Source organism: Manis javanica, chromosome 2 (genome assembly GCF_040802235.1).
Source record: "Manis javanica isolate MJ-LG chromosome 2, MJ_LKY, whole genome shotgun sequence".
Lineage (NCBI taxonomy): Eukaryota > Metazoa > Chordata > Mammalia > Pholidota > Manidae > Manis > Manis javanica.
The window spans coordinates 91,111,031-91,130,013 of record NC_133157.1 but is presented as its reverse complement, the minus strand read 5'-3'; the positions used below and the strand labels follow the sequence as shown (position 1 = coordinate 91,130,013).

General features: G+C 41.0%; 1 protein-coding gene across 13 annotated transcripts in view; it reads left to right on the top strand.

The window, feature by feature from the left end:
- SECISBP2 (SECIS binding protein 2) overlaps positions 1-18,983 on the top strand; it is a 54,072-nt gene that overhangs the window by 5,060 nt on the left and 30,029 nt on the right. For 7 of the 13 annotated variants that reach the window (XR_005058929.2, XM_037009745.2, XM_037009742.2 and 4 more), the window contains exons 3-10: positions 2,107-2,362; positions 2,591-2,714; positions 3,911-4,137; positions 6,397-6,475; positions 7,899-8,047; positions 11,140-11,262; positions 12,472-12,561; positions 13,787-13,919. Coding sequence is in view for 12 of the 13 variants with exons in the window: in XM_037009745.2 (XP_036865640.2) it covers positions 2,107-2,362; positions 2,591-2,714; positions 3,911-4,137; positions 6,397-6,475; positions 7,899-8,047; positions 11,140-11,262; positions 12,472-12,561; positions 13,787-13,919 (1,181 nt within the window). In the remaining variant the exon portion in view is untranslated. Of the gene's footprint in view, positions 1-2,106; positions 2,363-2,590; positions 2,715-3,910; positions 4,138-6,396; positions 6,476-7,898; positions 8,048-11,139; positions 11,263-12,471; positions 12,562-13,786; positions 13,920-18,983 lie in introns of those variants that run through there. The other 6 variants (XM_017654965.3, XM_037009748.2, XM_037009746.2 and 3 more) reach the window with 6 other exon arrangements.

The following is an 18,983-nucleotide window of genomic DNA, read 5'->3' as shown; positions in this document are numbered from 1 at the left end:
GTGACCAAAGAAATGACAGTAGAATGTTCTTGGGGTGAAAGGGTTATACCCAAATTTATTTCCATGGTGGCAGGTCAGTCACTAAAATCCCATTCACTCAGAGCAAGTCTGCGTGCAGCAAGCCGGTCTCTGACTCTGGGCCCCTCTGCCTGCACAGCGGTCCTGCACAGCCATCTTCTGGGCCTTTCTGCCCACACAGCCGTCCCGCACACTGTCCTCTGGGCCTCTGTCTCAGCGCTGCCACCACTCCAGCCTCTGCTCTGCTCTCCTGCAGTCGTGCCACCATGTCATGCAGAACACTGGGCAAGGCTCTATAGAGTCAATAATGACGTATTGTCCACATGTGTGTGGTGAGCTAGCCAACGAGGGCCAGGTGGAATCCTGGCCACAGGAACTTTCAATTTATCCACACTGGGCCAGGTGTTCTGTAGGGCAGAGAAAGGGCAGTAAATAGGGTTGTTCAGCTTTTCATTAGGAGTATTTCATTGCTAGAATTAGTTACCTGTAAGTAAAGGATCTTATAAGATCTAAGCTTACTGTCAGTGTCATGAACTAATAATGAAACCAGGCAGTCTGTAATTGCGTTCTGCATGGAAGTGAAAGCAGGGAACATTCTATGTGTTAGAGGTAGATAGTGACTCCCTTTCTCCTTCAGTGCAGGCTCTTAACTTGGAGCCAGATAGAAAAATGCCCTCTAGTACATGGTGCCTATACCTGTATCTTCTGACAGTTAGGAATTAGGAGACCACACAGGATGTCTCATTAGCCTTGGAAATTTCCTCCCTTTCAATAGAACAGCTCACTCGAGGATTTCATTAATTTGCTACAAGAAAATTTTCAGCTCTGGAAATTTACAGAAACATCTGGTGCTTATTTTTGAGAATGAAACAGTGGTGATCTGTATTTTAACTTAGCTTCTTAGCATTTCATCATTATATCAGCTTTCACTACAACAGTGGTTGAAAACTCTGGCCCCAGTCAAAACCTCTGGCCATCTACCAAATTTGCTGGAAAAAAAAAATTAATCTTATATTTTGGTTTAGCGTAGCAGTGTGAACAAACAGAGGCAATAGCAGTGTTCACACATGGTGTCTGTCTTGTCACCTGGGTGTGTGGTTCCCAGGCCACCATTCACACAGTGTCCGCTTTGCAGCTCTGGCCGTGTGCGTCAGAAAGGCGCAGGAAATGGAGGTTTCAGAGCAGGCAGAGGGCTGCAGCAGGCCATCTGCCAGCACACAGAGGCCCTGCAGGTTGTCATGGTGGAGGCTGGATTTGAGTTGTAGGATTTCTGTAAAAGTCCCTGTTAACCTTAAAAATAAAACTTGTTTTTTATTTTATTTTGTTATTTTCCCAACAAAAATGGGTTTATTTGGGAATAGCAGAGAACTGCAATCCAGGACAAGCAAGCTATGGCAAAACTATAGGCATGTTGGAAGAACAAATGAGAAGAACACTCTTACAGAAGAAATGGCGAGTTGGGAGGGGTCAGTTTGAAGGACAGTCCATTGGAGAAAAACAAGAATTCAGGGTGATGACATTTTCTCATTACCTGGGCTGATGCCAGGGGAGCTGGTAACCTACCCTCTTCCTGCTGGGGGATAGAGTAGCCAAAATGGTATGACGTGGACAGTGCCCTCTCTTCCTGCTGGGGGTTCTGTAATTGAGGGGTGGGTGTGGGAGTTCCTCTCACAGGCTTCCCGACCCATATCAGTGAGGTTTGCTTTCTGAGTTTTCACACCTCCTCTGCAGAGAGAATGGTCCTGTTGGCCCTTTTGGTAAGGGTGGCTGAGAGAGGCTTTCCCAAAGGTTTGCCAGCATGCACATGAAAGACTGCTAAAACGTCCTTGAGGTCTTCTAGTGCTCATTGTATACAGTCCGGCCACGGTTAGTCCTGCTCAGCAGTGAAAAACCAACAAGGTCAGCATCTTTCTTTGCGGGTTAAGATAGAAAGGCTCAGGTTTTGTTTGGCTTTTAATTAGAGATATCTCACTGCTAGGATGAACAGTCTCAAAATTCATAAAAAGTTTAAATTTGTTTATTACAAAATGTTAAGCTCCTTGGTTTGTGCCATGAAATCTGCAACTAAGATTTACTCTTTTTATTTAGGCAGAGCCTTTATACTGAAGACACGGCTTTTGGAGTATCACCTTTTCCACCTCAGTATTTATCTTCTGAGACTGCACTTCATCCATATATCTACTCTCCTTACACACTGGACTCTACACGGAACGTGTCCCCAGTACGTGGCTCCCAGTGTGATTACAGCCAGCCCGCTTGTTACCGAGGTTTTCCAACAGTGAAGAAAGGCTTCCGAAATGAGCACACGTGCCCTCTCCCGCAAAACATGCGGGCTCTGCTTAAGGTGAGTGAGTCCTGTGCTTTTGTTGGTCACCTCAGCATTTAACATGCAGGGAACAGGGCAGTCCTTGCATGGTAGTTAAGCATTGCCTATCTATCCTGTGGCATTTAAGAATTGATTTGGTCTAACCTTTTTATAAATGGTTGAGTTGTGAATACACATTTGTAATTTTAAGTGTTTTTTTATAGTGTAGTTTTCTTAACTCATGTTACTTTTTTATCATTCCTGCAGAAGAAAACATATGATGAGCAAAAGTTTGACAGTAAGAAGGTTCATGGGCCTGTGGCGTCTGATACAAACGCAGCTAAAAGTTCACATCATGTGTCTATTCATGCTGATGCTAGTTTGAAATCAGGTAAAAGTAATAAACTCAGCAGTGTTATGTCAACTTACCCCATCTACCCCAGAAACTCTGCTGCTTTTTATATGGTTGTTTCTGTGGGCTTGTTGATTATGAAAAACAGGCCATTGGACTGCCTGTGGGATCCTGCAGGCTTTTTCTCCCAGGGAGGGACCTGTAGTGTGTGGGCTCTTTTATGTCCCATACTTTGTTAGTACCTTGTTTTATGGAGGACTTGCCTAAAGTCACATAGCAAATAGGTGACCAGCACACACCTCAGAACACATCCTGAAATAAAAGCAAATCACAACCACATCCTTTGTACTATATTTGACCATGTTCGCTCCTGAAATGGCTTCTCTGCTAATCTGTTAACGACATTTTTTGGTAGGTGGGAGAGCATGTTTGTGGTTTAAGTCCCATCTTAAATAGTAACAAACCTGGGATAGTATAGTTAGAGGATGTGTCTGCGTTGGGCTTGAAAACTGCTGTTTGGGTGTGTGGCTGAAAGTGATTCTACATGGTACTTGGCTTTTTACTGTGAGTTATTTACTAGTACAGTTGGATCACAGACATCTATTTATATGACTTAAACCTTTGTAACAATGCATTTACTGGACGTGGTCAACTTATTTAATGTATTATTTATGTTGCTTGGTATGTAATTTTCTCTTTGCCTTGACTTCACTTGTAAACCATTTGGTACATGGAAGTGTGAAAGCACAGTTGAACAGTTAAGTATAATAACTCTGGCTGTATACCTAAATGCAAGGGCTTTCTGCATCATTCATTTGCATTTGAAGGAGAAAGATGGGAAGGAGGTTATAAGTTTAATTCTATTTGCTTTCCTCCAAAATTCCTCTAAAATAAGGAAAACTTATTACTTAAATGAAATTTGTCGGTGTCCCTTTAAATTTGCAAAACTCTAAGAAAACATATATTAAAGATAATGATAATTAAAATGCCCAGCTACATAATCAGGTTTAAGTAACTCTTTTGCCAACTTCGGAATCACTTCTAAACATTGCAGCGTGTTGTGTACTTCTCCATTTCCTACTGGTGCAGAAGGTTAGCACCCCTAGCAGAAGTTTGAGTGTTTGGACAATAATGTTGCATCAAGAGTAGCGGACTTTCTAATCTGCAATGTTAGCATGAGTACGGGTCATCAAACATCTAAATTTTTACCCCTGCTTTTAATTTTGTAAATACAGATAATTATCATAAACGAACAAACAGGAAATCCAGAATCACTGAAAAAAGTGGATCTTCCTCCAAACCCGAGTATGAATTTACCAGATTGGATTTTCCTGAACTACAGGGTCCAGAAAGCAATGCGCTATCAGAGACCCAAAAGCAGCCGCAGTGGGGGCCTTTGCGTTCCGCCTCTGACATTTCTCTTCTAAGAGAATCTGCGAAACCCACTGCGTTGTTACCAGAGGTGAGCCCAGGTCGTTTACTTTGTTTCCCTTGTTCCTTCCTGTCCTTCCTTGTCAGTATACACCTTTCCAGCACCACACAGGGAATCCTGCTGTGGGAGGGGCCCAGCACACTTGAATGGCCTTATCTGAATTGTTTACAGGCTGCAGCACCTCATCTAGCTGTTGGTTTAAAAGAATCAACTGGTTTGTTTCCTGTTACCTGGCAGCAGAGAGGTACTGAGGCACTTCCTCAGGAAGAAGATTCCAATACGAGTCCAGCTGCATAGACAGCCCATTGTGAACATCTCACTTCCAGCATTATATTCTGACAGAGCTTTTTCCAATACAGAGAAAAAAAATTAATCAAATAGTAATATTAAAACTGCATTGTGTAACTTCTGATTTATTCAGGCTTTTTATCTGCATCTTTCTCTTGTTAATGACACAGCACATTAAGCAGAAGTAATTGCAGTAAGTGCAGTTTGCTGCATCATAATTTGAAATTACACTATTAACATTTGGTCTCAAGGTTTTAGTGCATAAAATTGAGGCATTTTCCTCAAACTGATGGGGACTTCTTGGAAAAAAACGTAATAGATGAGTAGTCCCTGAAGTGGCTTCTGACAAGTTTCTGCTAAAGGTGAGGTGGGAGGGTACAGGGAAAGAAGCAGGAACAAGAAACAGCCCAGTGTTGTTTCGCGTTCCCTCCTGAGTGAAGGAGCTTGTGTTTCTTGTCCTAGCACTCCCCTGGGGGCCTGCCTGGACCCCAGAGCCTGCGGGCCCTGTGCTGACGCCACTGCACTTTCCCGTTGCCTGGCTGTGACCAGGAAGGCTGATGGATGGGTGGCTGTGGAAGCACTGGTTTTGTTGTGTCAGCCCATGTGAGTGGGTCTGTGCTCGCTGTGTGAGCAGTGGAGCAGCCGAGGGGCCCCATGTCTGCCTCATGGGTGGTCAGTGGCTCGTTCCAAGCCTGGGAGTGCTGTAGAAGGAGGATGTGCTCTGGGAGCCAGGGCAGGGGTGTGGGCTGCAGGGGCCAGGGGTGGGGGTGGCCTGCATGCATCACTCCTGTCATGGTCGCCTGTCACATGGGAGCGCCGTGTGTTTGGAGATGACAAGAGACAATTGTGATATGTTGGGACACTTGCATACTTGTTGCCTTATTGTAGGGCACACTCTTGAATTATGTGTGGAGGTTCCTCCCACAAAAGAAATATTTTTTCCTGATCATATTATTAGTGTCTTTAAACACCAGAAAAATATTAAGAAAAAAATATGTAATTGTCTGAAATTATGCAATGAAGAGAAAACCGTGTTTAGCACTTAGTCTTTTCAGTGGTACATTGTGGGAATTGAAGGGGTTCCCCTCAGTTTGGGATTATGCATTTGTAGGGGCTTGTGTTTGAGTTTTTAGAAACTTTTGTTATTTTTTCCTGTCATCAAATATTTTTTGAAGATCTATTGCATTGACTCTTTATTTATATATATAATTAACTTAGCTGTCCTTGAGTAGGTAAGACCTTTCTAGTGTTTCATTGGCCTTGGTGAGCATAAAAATTGTATTTACTAAAAGAACAGATTGTGTTTAAATAATTTCATTTTTATAACTGGTCTCAGATGTAACGAAGCAAAGTGAGTAATTTATGAAGTATATGAGCTTTAGAATTTGTTTTAAATCCATTCAAACTTGAATTTATTGATTTCTTTTTTCCTTGAGTGCTGCTGGTCACCTGGAGGTTTCTTAATGTACTTGCCTGTCCCCCACTGTCACTCGGTGCATCGAGGTCCATCCGTACGGCAACTTGCTGTCTTTATAAAAGGGTGCACGCCATACAAGACTTACCTTAGTTATCTCTGTGAACCTTTTAATGGATTTTTTGGAATTTTGCAGTGTGGGTGTGGTGACCACAGCTTTCATGTTCATACAGGGGCTCGGTGGCTTTAAGGATGGTGTAGGCACATCTGTGCTGACGTGGAAGTTGTGATTTATTGATCTCTTAAAAGTTGCCTGAAATGTGTTGTGTGATCCCATTGGGATCCATATAAACACATGTTTATCTTCTCAGATATGCAGAGAAGTAAAGGGATGCTGGCTAAGCTGTCGATGGTGGGTGATTTTCCTTGAGGGAGTGAGATTTGGCAGAAGGATATAATTTATCTTTACATTATATACTTATGTACTTGGAGTTTTTTAATTAGCATATGTTTCACAGATTTTGAGAATGGCAAGGGAAGCTAAATTTAAAACTTAAGTAATAGAAAGTAACTGGTTTGCCTTTTAGGGTGAAATAGTGAAGAGAAATAATCTGACCCAATCTGTAACTGGTACTGCTGCTAGTGGGCCCTCTTCATGCACAAGAGGTAAGGGGCTGCCATGGCTTCTTTTAAGAAGTGGTCATTTAGGTTCATTTTCAGTCTGGTGCACCTGCAATATGTTTGTTGTAAAGCCTTCCTGAAGGCGGCTGCTGGGTCGCTGGTAAACTGTCACCCTTGTTAGCATATTGAAGGAAGTAAATGAGATCCCGTGTATTTGCACATGGAGTGTAAAATAGAAGTGGAGGGTTCTAAATGAAATCTGCTCAGTTAAGTGAGAAATATTATGAACTCAGACATGACTGTATCGGTGGTTTTCAAGGTCTTTGGTCTCAGGACCTCTTTATACCTCCTAAAGCCCCGGAGAGCTTCTGTTGATGTATGTTATAGCTTTCAGTATTTGTACTATTCAAAATTTAAGCAGATTTAAAAGATACTTACCAATTAGCATAAAAATAACAATAAATGAACCCATTACATGTTAACATAGATGTTTTTATGAAAAATAACCATTTTCCAAAATTAAAATCTAGTGGGGAGAGCAGTTGCACAGTTTTTACAACTCCTTAGGTCTGGCTCTGTGGATCAGCCAGGCAGGCCTTACTCAGCCTGGGTCACAGCCTCCTGGAGCCCCACCGTGTACCAAGTGTGCACCAGGCAGGATGCTCCTCACTCCTGTCAAGAACGTGGTTTTTGGCAGCTGCGCTTTGAAAACTGCTGATCTGTTCTGTCCTGGCCCATAAGTAATACATTCAGAGAGAGTTCAGTAAATTCTGTCCAGGAAATTTTTATAGTTTGTCCTACCAGAGTGACTCCAAATGTACTCACAGGTGTGTTTTCCATTGTATGTGTGTGGTTCAGTAAAGATCATCTCTATAGAGGCGATTCAGGATGCATAGTCCTGGTGACAAGAACAGTCTCACCCTCAGTGGGGTACCCCCAGACTGTCATGTGACGTGCCCGTGTCCTGATGGACATCCTTTTGTTTTGTCTGTGCGTAGCCTTTCATGGGCACCTCAGGAGTAGTGTTGCCATGCTTATGCCTGTGATCTAAAAAGAAATAAGTTACCAGTTATTGTGGTAGCTGAAGTCTAGTGATCCTTTGATTTCTGATATAAAGGTACACATCAAGGTTAGTAAGGCCCAAATTTGATCTTTAGCTTGTTAATTCTGTGTTTGCCGTGTGGGTATAATTGTGGGTTTTTTAACTGAAACTTGCTTGTCTACTCACCTGCATCTCCTATTAAAAGACCAGTTTCTAGGAAAATCAGTTGCCCTTACAAGTTAATTCAGCATGCATGTTCCAAGAAGAAAGTTCAGTGAACGCTGTTGTTACCAAGAGAAAGTTTTCAACACAAGTCTAAATATAACTGCTGTCAGTAATTACCTCATGTAATGCATGTTTGGAATTTCTAAGGAACTTCTTTTTTACTTTGGAGATTCTTCAACAATTTTGGTTGTCTTTGAGCAGAGTTATCTTGGACACCAATGGGTTATGTTGTTCGGCAGACATTATCTACAGAACTGTCACCTGTCCCTAAAAATGTGAGTATATCATCTTCTGAAGTTCTGTCTCCTGATCCTTCCTGCAGAGAGAAACCCATCCATTCTACTACACAGGTATGCATCATTTGCATGGAGGCTCTCTTCCCTGCCACCACATGTCTTTGTTTTTGCTCAGATCAAACAAAGCATTTCATTCTCTACTGTGGCCACTGCTCTGAGTTGTGCCTGCATCTTGGAAAGAGAACAGGCCCTCCGTAAAGGCACACAAAGTAGCCTCTGTCCAGAATGGGGATGTTCATTTCAGTCCTATGGTCTTGAAATATCTGTGAAACATTTTGAATTCTTTAAAGGAGACATGCTGGTGGAAGTATGTGGTGTAAAAAGTGCTGCACTTCTTCCTCTACTCTCCTGTCTGTTGCGTTGCTTTCACCTACTAGGGTACTTGTAGTAAAATAATTGATTCCCACAGTTTGCAGTCATCTGGTCTGTGTTACTGATTCTTGGTTACTTGCAACTTACTTAGTGTAAGGTAGTATTTCAGAATCCGTTTTTTCCTTTCAACTCATTTTTAAGCTGTCATTCTTATCAGTCCCTGGATTGTTTCTTGAGGAGCCTGTTTTATTCGTCTAAATGTTGTTCTTGGTTTACCCTATGTACTGAGATGTTATTTTAGATTGGAATAAAACCGTGTTTGCTCAGTGCAATGACTATCCTTCTGATACGAGATATTTCTTGATTTCCATTGTCACAGCCCATCCATCCCACACAAACAGGTGCTGTGTGTGTATGCCCTGCTAACTGAGAGCGTGTGCTGGAAACAGTCACAGTGCAGGCAGGCTGGAGGCCTATTCCCCACAGCTTTGTGCACACATTGGCAGACCCCCTCTGAGCACCCATGGAGATGTCTGAGCGTGGCTTGCACCACAGGCACCTAGTTGGTTCTCTGATCTGGCTGCCAAGGTCACTGCCTGAACCAGTTTACCTTGTAGGCCGTTAACATTCTAAGAAGGAGATCTTGTTTTATTGTCTCATTATTTTTAAGAACTATTTTTAAATTATAGGTGTAAGAAAAGTTGATTTTAGAAAAATTCTGAGATCAAAGATGAGAAGATTAACATCTCCTGTAATCTTATACCCAGGTGGCTTTGTATTATACACAGCAGGGATGGTAGTGGTCACAATGGGTTTCCCTCTAACACTCTGTGATGTGGATTTTTATTACCAGAGTAACAAATCTAATACCAGAAGGATCTGATTACAGAAAAGGTCATCTTTCCCACACCTCTCTTTTGCCTATCCCTCAGCGGAGTCTGCATTAATAGCCTGGTACATAGTCTACCTTGGGCTCCTGAAAACCTAGAGGTTTGCTTTGGTTTTTAGGTTTTGGGTTTTTTTTTTTTTTTTTAAACAAAAATGGGATCTTTCTATACATACTACCCATATAAGTTGCCTTTCACTTAAAATGTCACTGAGAGCCTCTCTAGGTCAGTAGCAAACTATTGTATTTAATAGCCACTGAAGCTTTTACCTCTGGAGGGTAGGAGGGTAGTGCCCTTTGGGGATAAAGCAGGCACTAAACATAAAAAGGCCCTGTCCTCTGAGGGCCTTCATTCTCGTGGAGAGCCTAGCAAGCACCAGCAGGCCCACAGCCAGTCAGGTAGTGACTAGTGCTCACAGGGGAATAGAGAGGGAGGGACTAGGCAGAAATGGTATGGCTGGAGCCAGAATGAGGGTCAGGCCTCGCCTAGATCCAGGTGTGGGTGTGAGTGCAAAGGTCCTATGCAGTCAGGGTTTGGGCTCGCTGGCTGTGGAGGTAGGAATGGCCCACCTGGATTTAAGAAAGGAAGTTGGTATCAGAAAAATCATTAGTGGGGCCTCCTCAAGCTGAAAACTAGGTTATATCCAAATCCACCAGTTTCAAGATAATTGGACATAATGCATATTTTCTTTTTTTTTTATTAGGGTATCATTCTTATACAATCATATGAAGGAGTCACATGAGCAACACTGTGGTTATTATATTCACCCATATTATTAAGTACCTGCCACACCCCATTGCAAGTCACTGTCCATTAGCATAATAAGATGCTTTAGAGTCACTACTTGTCTTCTCTATGCTATACTGCCTTCCCTGTGACCCCCCTATGTTATGTGTGCTGCTCATAATGCCCCTTAATCCCCTTTTCCCTTCCTCCCTGCTCACTCTCTCCAACCCCTCTCCTTTGGTAACCACTAGTCCCTTCTTGGAGTCTGTGAATCTGCTGCTGTTTTGTTCCTTCAGTTTTGCTTTGTTGTTATATTCCACAAATAAGTGAAATCATTTGGTACTTCTCTTTCTCCACCTGGCTTATTTCACTGAGCATAATACCCTCTAGTTCCATCCATGTGGTTGCAAATGGTAGAATTTATTTTCTTCTTATGGCTGAATAATATTCCATTCTGTATATGTACCACCTCTTCTTTATCCATTCCATCTACTGATGGACACGTAGGTTGCTTCCATATCTTGGCTATTGTAAATAGTGCTGCGATAAACATAGGGGTGCATATGTCTTTTTGAATCTGAGATCTTGTTTTTATCTTATGGTAAATTCTTAGGAGTGGAATTCCTGGGTTAAATGGTATTTGTTTTTAGTTTCTGAGGAAACTACATACTGCTTTCGAAAGCAGTTGTACCAATTTGCATTCCCACCAGCAGTGTAGGAGGGTTTCCTTTTCTCTGCATCCTCACCAGCATTTGTTGTTCCCAGTCTTTTCGATGTTGGCCATCCTAACTGGTGTGAGGTGATATCTCATTGTGGTTTTAATCTACATTTCCCGGATAATTAGTGATGTGGAGCATCTTTTCATATGCCTATTGGCCATCTAAACTCCTTTGGAGAATTGTCTGTTCATATCCTCCACCCATTTTTTAATAGGGTTATTTGCTTTTTGGGTGTTGAGGCATGTGAGTTCTTTATATATTTTGGGTGTTAACCCCTTATCAGATATGGACATGACATATATTTTAACAGGTTATTTTTCCTTTAGAATTATTGTGCTGAATGCTGGCTCTTTGGAAAATAGTGAATCAGTAGCCAAACCCTGAATAAAACTGCCATGTAGTTATACAGTTTGATACCTTAAGTTTGCTGTGATACATGGAATTAAATATTTATATTGACTGTCTTTAAAACCCATAGTTTCTGCTTTGTTTTTTGTTCTAGTCCAGAGTATCACAAGGTGGAGACCATCAGCAAAATGAAGCCTCAAGAAAGAATAAGAAAAAGAAAGAAAAGTCTAAGTCGAAATATGAAGTCCTGACAGTTCAGGAGCCTCCAAGGATTGAAGTACATTTATATTTATTACTCACCTTGTATGATGTAATTGGGTTTGTCTTAATAGAAATACGAGTTCATGCTGGTTTCCAAAGTGAAAATCTCCACCATTTTCTTTACGAGTCATTTTCCCATTGCTAAAGAAAATAGTTGTCACCCGTGTTCTCCACTCCATCATTCCAGAGTCAGCGTAGTGCCTGTCTCAGAGCAGGCATCAATGAGCATTTGCAGGGATGAGTGGTCTGGAGGAAGACTACTTGGACTGAACCTAATGGCTTGTGTGCTGCAGCACTCACAGTTCCCCCAGCATGTTACCTGCTTGTTCCCTTGCTTACGCATGCCCCCTTTTGCAGGACCTCCTTCTCTGTCCTGAAATCTTCATGCAGTGTGCTTCACTTAGAGGGAAATTCAGAATACCATATTTCCGTCATGGGCCCTGGCTTCTGAAGGTGCCCTTTAAATTGTCTTGTGGTGCCCCAAGAATGCCCCTGTCCTCCCAGGAGCTGTCTGGGCTCTGTTTCATGACTTAGCAGCCCGGCTCCTGGTGCTGGCAGAAGGGTTTCTAGCTGTGCTGCCCAGCATCCAGCTTAGGGTCAAGCATGAGGCTTTCCCACAACCTGGGGGCTCCCAAAGCTCTAAGAACATTCGTCCAAGGATAGTGAGGTTACATGTTTGAAGACCCACAATTGTGGTAGAGCATTATGGGTTAGGCCAATGAATAGTTCATATTTCTGCCCTTACTTCCCACATAACTTCTCCAGGGCACCTCAAATGCTGACAACAATATTTAAGGTATTTTTAAATGATTTCAAAGTTGCTTAGAGGCCTGGTGCCCTTTTTTCTGTTTTCTAGCCTGGGATCAGCATGTGTGACAGGGTATTTACTCCTCCTGAGTCCAGACAAATGGTTTCTCTGATGGAAACACAGTTGAAGGATGGGTGCTTGGAGCAGTTCTGTGGACTGCTTGGGGCACCCACATTCTTGGGTGGGGCGGCCACCCATTCTGTGGGGTGGGAGATTTAGAACTGCAGTCTTCAAATTTTTCTAAGAGTGAATTAAACGAAGCCCTTATGTTGCAGTTTGTTTTGGCTGTTTTGCATTATCTTGAGAACTTTTATGGGAGCTTATTATAGAAAGAAAACACAAGCAAGGAGAAGGTTGCACCCGGGCATGTTTGATTCTGTGATTCATGAAGAGCTAAAGGGTGTGTGGTTTACTTAGGATGCCGAGGAATTTCCCAATCTGGCAGTTGCATCTGAAAGAAGAGACAGAGTAGAGTCTCCGAAATTTCAGTCTAAACAGCAGCCGCAGGTAATTTTTAGATTGCAACCACAGTTGCTTTAGGCTTAATTTTTCTTGCTAAACTAAACTCTTAAGAAAAACTATTTTCCAGACTTCTTTGTATATACCAAGACAGGTCGTTTTGTTATGAGTCATTCCTTCATTGGAGAACTACATCCAGTATGTTGAAATGAAACTGTCCTTCAGCTAAAATGCTTGGCACTTTTGCAGTAAGACTTGGTAACCACTCCATCAGAAAGCAGGCAAACACAAACTGCCAGAATTGTTGATTTAAAGAATAAGATACTGCTCAGTTGATTCAGGAAACAGAATTCCTTTGTGAGGCAGTAACATCTGATGGAAATAAAATGAGAGCCACCAAAGGAGTCAGGGCAAGGTGAAGAGATAGCTGTCTTGTGCCCCAGCCCCACTGGAGCTGGGGGTGAACTTTTTGTCCATAATCTGGATAGAGAACTTATATACTTCTGGCCATTTCTTCTATAGCATGTTCATCATCATTTTCTTTTCAAAGTGGGGTAATTATTTTCAAATTTGTGAAAGGCAAAATTCTGGATCCTTGTGTTAACTCTGAATCCCCACATTATAATTTGGCTATAATCTTCCATCCCTGTGGAGGTCTGTGTAGCCCACCTGTGTTATACTTAGCACTCACCCTTTTCGTGAGCCCTTATCTGGTGGGACTCCTGGCACCAGGGAAGAGAGTGGTGGGCAAGAGAGCAGGCGTGGAGTGGGAGGCACATGGGCAGCAGCATGCCCCTGTGGCCTTTTATGCAGTCTCAGACCCAGATCACAACTGTCTCAGAATTAACTTGTTGAGAGGATATTAGACTCTGCCTAAATTTAATTCTTATCTGCCAGGCATGGTTTGGACATATGCCTCTGATTTCATGGCAGCTGGTTGGCTCACTTAGGCAGCTGGAGAATGAATGGTGCTCATGAGGCAGTGGTACCAACCAGTTAACCACCCCTGCACACTTGCAGCTGAATACTTTACACGCTGTGGCATCTTATCTGTTACTCACAAAGTAGGTGTAACAGAAGCGTGAGTGGTTTAATGTAAAACCCATGTTATGAGAAAAGAAGAAAGAAATAAACACTCATTCTTTTAATTTTTTAAAGACTTTTATAGTCTGAATCTTTCATTTTATCTTTTATACAACTTTTTGTCATAAAATGAAAAACAGTTTGTAAAGTACAGTATTATAAATACACTTCTGACCTTTTAACTTTGTAGAATAATTTTAAGAGTAGTGGAAAGAAGAGTCGAGTTCCAGTGCAGTTGGATTTGGGGGGCATGCTGACAGCACTGGAAAAGAAGCAGCACTCCCAGAATGCAAAGCAGTCCTCCAGACCAGTGGTGTTCTCAGGTAAGAGGCTTCATCTCAGACGAGTGGTGCAGGGTCATTTCCAGGTGGGCCATTCTGTGACTACTTTATCTTGTAATCAAAGGTTGGGTTTTTTTGTGATATCATTGATATACAATTAAATGAACAACATTGTGGTTAGTAGATTCTCCACATTATCAAGTCCCCACCACATACCCCATTACAGTCACTGTCCATCAGTGCAGTAAGATGCTATAGAATCACTACTTGTCTTCTCTGTGTTATACTGCCTTCCCCGTGCCACCCCCACACATTATGTGTGCTAATGTAATGTGCCTTATTCCCCTTCTCCCTCCCTTCCCACCCCCACGTTCCCCACTCCCTGTCCCTTTCCCTTTGGCAACTGTTAGTTCATTCTTGGATAAATCTGCTGCTGTTTTGTTCCTTCAGTTTTTGCTTTGTTCTTATGCTCCACAGATGAGTGAAATCATTTGGTACTTGTCTTTCTCCACTTGACTTATTTCACTGAGCGCAATACCCTCTAGCTCCGTCCATGTTGTTGCAAATGGTAGGATTTGTTTTCTTCTTCTGGCTGAATAATATTCCATTGTGTATATGTACCACATCCTCTTTATCCATTCATCTACTGATGGACACTTAGGTTGCTTCCATGTCTTGGCTGTTGTAAATAGTGCTGTGATAAACATAGGGGTTCATATGTCATTTTGAAACGGGAATCCTGCATTCTTAGGGTAAATTCCTAGGAGTGAAATTCCTGGGTCAAATGGTATTTCTATTTTGAGTTTTTTGAGGAACCTCCATACTGCTTTCCATAATGGTTGAACTAGTTTACATTCCCACCAGCAGTGTAGGAGGGTTCCCCTTTCTCCACATCCTCGCCAGCATTTGTTGTTCCTATTCTTTTCTATGTTGGCCATCCTAACTGGTGTGAGGTGATATCTCATTGTGGTTTTAATTTGCATTTTCCTGATAATTAGCGATGTGGAGCATCTTTTCATGTGCCTGTTGGCCATCTGAATTTCTTCTTTGGAGAATTGTCTGTTCACAATATCCTCCACCCATTTTTTAGTAGGGTTGTTTGATTTTTGGGTGTTGAGGCATTTGAGCTATTTATATATTTTGGATGTTAACCCCTTGTCGGATATGTCATTTACAAATATATACTCCCATACTGTAGGATGCCTTTTTGTTCTGCTGATAGTGTCCTTTGCTGTACAGAAGCTTTTTAGCATGATGTAGTCCCATTTGTTCATTTTTTATTTTGTTTCCCTTGCCCAAGCAGATGCGTTCAGGAAAAAGTTGCTCATGTTTATATTCAAGAGATTTTTGCCTATGTTTTCTTCTAAGAGTTTTATGGTTTCATGACTTACACTGATGTCTTTGATCCATTTTGAGTTTACTTTTGTGTATGGGGTTAGACAATAATCCAGTTTCATTCTCTTGCACGTAGCTGTCCAGTTTTGCCAACACCAGCTATTGAAGAGGCTATGTGCCCATTATATAGCCATGGCTCCTTTATCGTATATCAGTTGACCATATATGCTTGGGTTTATATCTGGGCTCTCTAGTCTGTTCCACTGGTCTGTGGATCTGTTCTTGTGCCAGTACCAAATTGTCTAGATTACTGTGGCTTTGTAGTAGAGCATGTAGTCAGGGAGTGTAATCCCCCCTCCTCCCGCCCCCATTTTATTCTTCCTTCTCAGGATTGCTTTCGCTATTCGGGGTCTTTTGTGGTTCCATATGAATTTTAGAACTATTTGCTGTAGTTCATTAAAGAATGCTGTTGGTATTTTGATGGGGATTGCATTGAATCTGTAGATTGCTTTAGGCAGGATGGCCATTTTGACATTAATTCTTCCTACCCATGAGCATGGGATGTGTTTCCATTTATTGGTATCTTCTTTAATTTCTCTGATGAGTGTCTTTTAGTTTTCAGAGTATAGGTCTTTCACTTCCTTGGTTAGGTTTATTCCTAGGTATTTTCTTCTTTTTGATGCAATTGTGTGGATTTGTTTTCCTGATTTCTCTTGCTGTTAGTTCATCATTAGTTTATAGGAATGCAACAGATTTCTGTGTATTAATTTTGTATCCTGCAATTTTGCTGAATTCAGATATTAGATCTAGTAGTTTTGGAATGGATTCTTTAAGGTTTTTTATGTACAATATCATGTCATCTGCAAACAGGGACAGTATAACTTCTTCCTTGCCAGTCTGCATGCCTTTTATTTCTTTGTGTTGTCTGATTGCCATGGCTAGGACCTCCAGAACTATGTTGAATAAAAGTGGGGAGAGTGGGCATCCTTGTCTTGTTCCCGATCTTAAAGGAAAAGCTTTTAGCTTCTTACTGTTAAGTATGATGTTGGCTGTGGGCTTGTCATATATGGCCTTTATTATGTTGAGGTACTTGCCCTCTATACCCATTTTGTTGAGAGTTTTTATCATGAATGGCTGTTGAATTTTGTCAAATGCTTTTTCAGCATCTATGGAGATGATCATGTGGTTTTTGTCCTTGTTGTTGATATAATGGATGATGATGGTGGATTTTCGAAAGTTGTACCATCCTTGCATCCCTGGAATAAATCCTACTTGATCATGATGGATGGTCTTTTTGATGTATTTTTTAATTCGGTTTGCTAATACTTTGTTGAGTATTTTTGCATCTATGTTCATCAGGGATATTGGTCTGTAATTTTTTTTTGGTGTCTTTGCCTGGTTTTGGTATTAGAGTGATGCTGGCCTCGTAGAATGAGTTTGGAAACACTCCCTCCTCTTCTACTTTTTGGAAAACTTTAAGGAGGATGGGTATAGATCTTCACTAAATGTTTGATAAAATTCAGCAATGAAACCATCTGATCCAGGAGTTTTTTTCTAGGGTAATTTTTTGATTACCAGTTCAATTTCCTTGCTGGTAATTGGTCCATTCAGATTTTCTGTTTCTTCCTGGGTCAGCATTGGAAGATTGTATTTTTCTAGAAAGTTGTCCATTTCTTCTAGATCATCCAGTTTGTTAGCATATAATTTTTCATAGCATTCTCTCATAATTCTTTGCATTTCTGAATACAAGTGGTGTCCATAGTGATTTTTCCTTTCTCATTTCTCATTCTGTTTATGTTAGTGAACTTTTTTTTTCCTTGATAAGTCTGGCTAGGCATTTATCTCTTTTGTTTATTTTCTCAAAGAACCAACACCTGCTTTCACTGATTCTTTTGATTGTTTTATTCTTCTCGATATTATTTATTTCTGCTCTAATCTTTATTGTGTCCCTCCTTCTACTGACTTTGGGCCTCATTTGTTGTTTTTCTAGTTTCATTAATTGTGAGTTTAGACTGTTCGTTTGGTATTGTTCTTCTTCCTGTAGGTAGGTCTGTATTACAGTATACTTCCCTCCTAGCATGGCCTACGCTGTGTCCCACAGATTTTGTGGTGTTGATTTATTGTTGTCATTTGTCTCCACATATTGCTTGATTTCTGTTTTTATTTGGTCATTGATCCATTGATTATTTATGTTATTATGCTTCCATGTATTTGTGGGCTTTTTTATTTTCTGTGTGTAATTTATTTCTAGTTTCATACCTTTGTGATCTGAGAAGCTGGTTAGTACAATTTCAAGGCTTTTTTGTTGCCTAGTGTATGATCTATTCTTGAAAATATTCCCTGTACACTTGAGAAGATGTGTATTCTGTTGCTTTTGGATGGAGTGTTCTGTAGTTGTCCATTAGGTCCATCTGTTCTAATATATTGTTCAGTGTTTCTGTGTCCTTACTTATTTCCTGTCAGGTTGATCTGTCCTTTGGAATGAGTGGTGTTTTGAAGTCTCCTAGAATGAATGCATTGCATTCTATTTCCCCCTTTAATTCTGTTAGTATTTGTTTCACATATGTAGGTGATCCTGTGTTGGGTTCATAGATATTTATAATAGTTATATCCTCTTTTTGGACTGACCCCTTTATCATTATGTAATGTCCTTTGTCTCTTGTTACTTTCTTTGTTTTGAAGTCTATTTTGTCTGATACAAGTACTGCAACTCCTGCTTTTTTCTCCCTATTGGTTGCATGAAATGTCTTTTCCATCACTTTACTTTCAGTCTGTGTACATCTTTAGGTTTGAAGTGAGTCTCTCATAGACAGCATATAGATGGGTCTTGTTTTTTTATCCATTCAGTGATTCTGTGTCTTTTGATTGCTGTATTCAGACTGTTTACATTTACAGTGATTATCGATAGGTATGTACTTATTGCCATTGCAGGCTTTAGATTCGTGGTTACCAAAGGTTCAAGGGTAATTCCCTTACTATCTAACAGTCTAATTTAACTCACTTAGTATGCTATTACAAACACCTCCTAAGGGTTAACTTTTTTTTTTCCTCCTCCTCCATTCTTTATATATTAGGTATCATATTCTGTACTCTTTGTCTATTCCTTGATTGACTTTGGGGGTAGTTGATTTGATTTTGTATCTGTTTATTAATTAATTGTTCTACTTTGCTGTGGTTTTATTTCCCCTAGTGACAGTTATTTAGCCTTAGGAATACTTCCATCTATAGCAGTCCCTCAAAATGTAGTATAGAGGTGGTTTGTGGGAAGTAAATTCTCTCAGCTTTTGCTTATCTGAAAATTGTTTACTCCCTCCTTCAAATTTAAATGATAACCTTACCGGGTAGAGTATTCTTGGTTCGAGGCCCTTATGTTTCATTGCGTATTAATATATCATGCCACTCCATTCTGGCCTCTAAGGTTTCTGTTGAGAAATCTGATGATAGCCTGATGGGTTTTCCTCTGTATGTCATCTTATTTCTCTCTCTGGCTGCTTTTAATAGTCTGTCCTTATCCTTGATCTTTGCCATTTTAATTATTATATGTCTTGGTGTTGTCTTCCTTGGGTCCCTTGTGTTGGGAGATCTGTGCACCTCCATGGCCTGAGAGACTATCTCCTTCCCCAGCTTGGGAAAGTTTTCAGCAATTACCTCCTCAATGACACTTTCTATCCCTTTTTCTCTGTCTTCTTCTTTTGGTACCCCTATAATGCGACTATTGTTCCGTTTGAATTGGTCACATAGTTCTCTCAGTATTATTTCATTCTTAGAGAT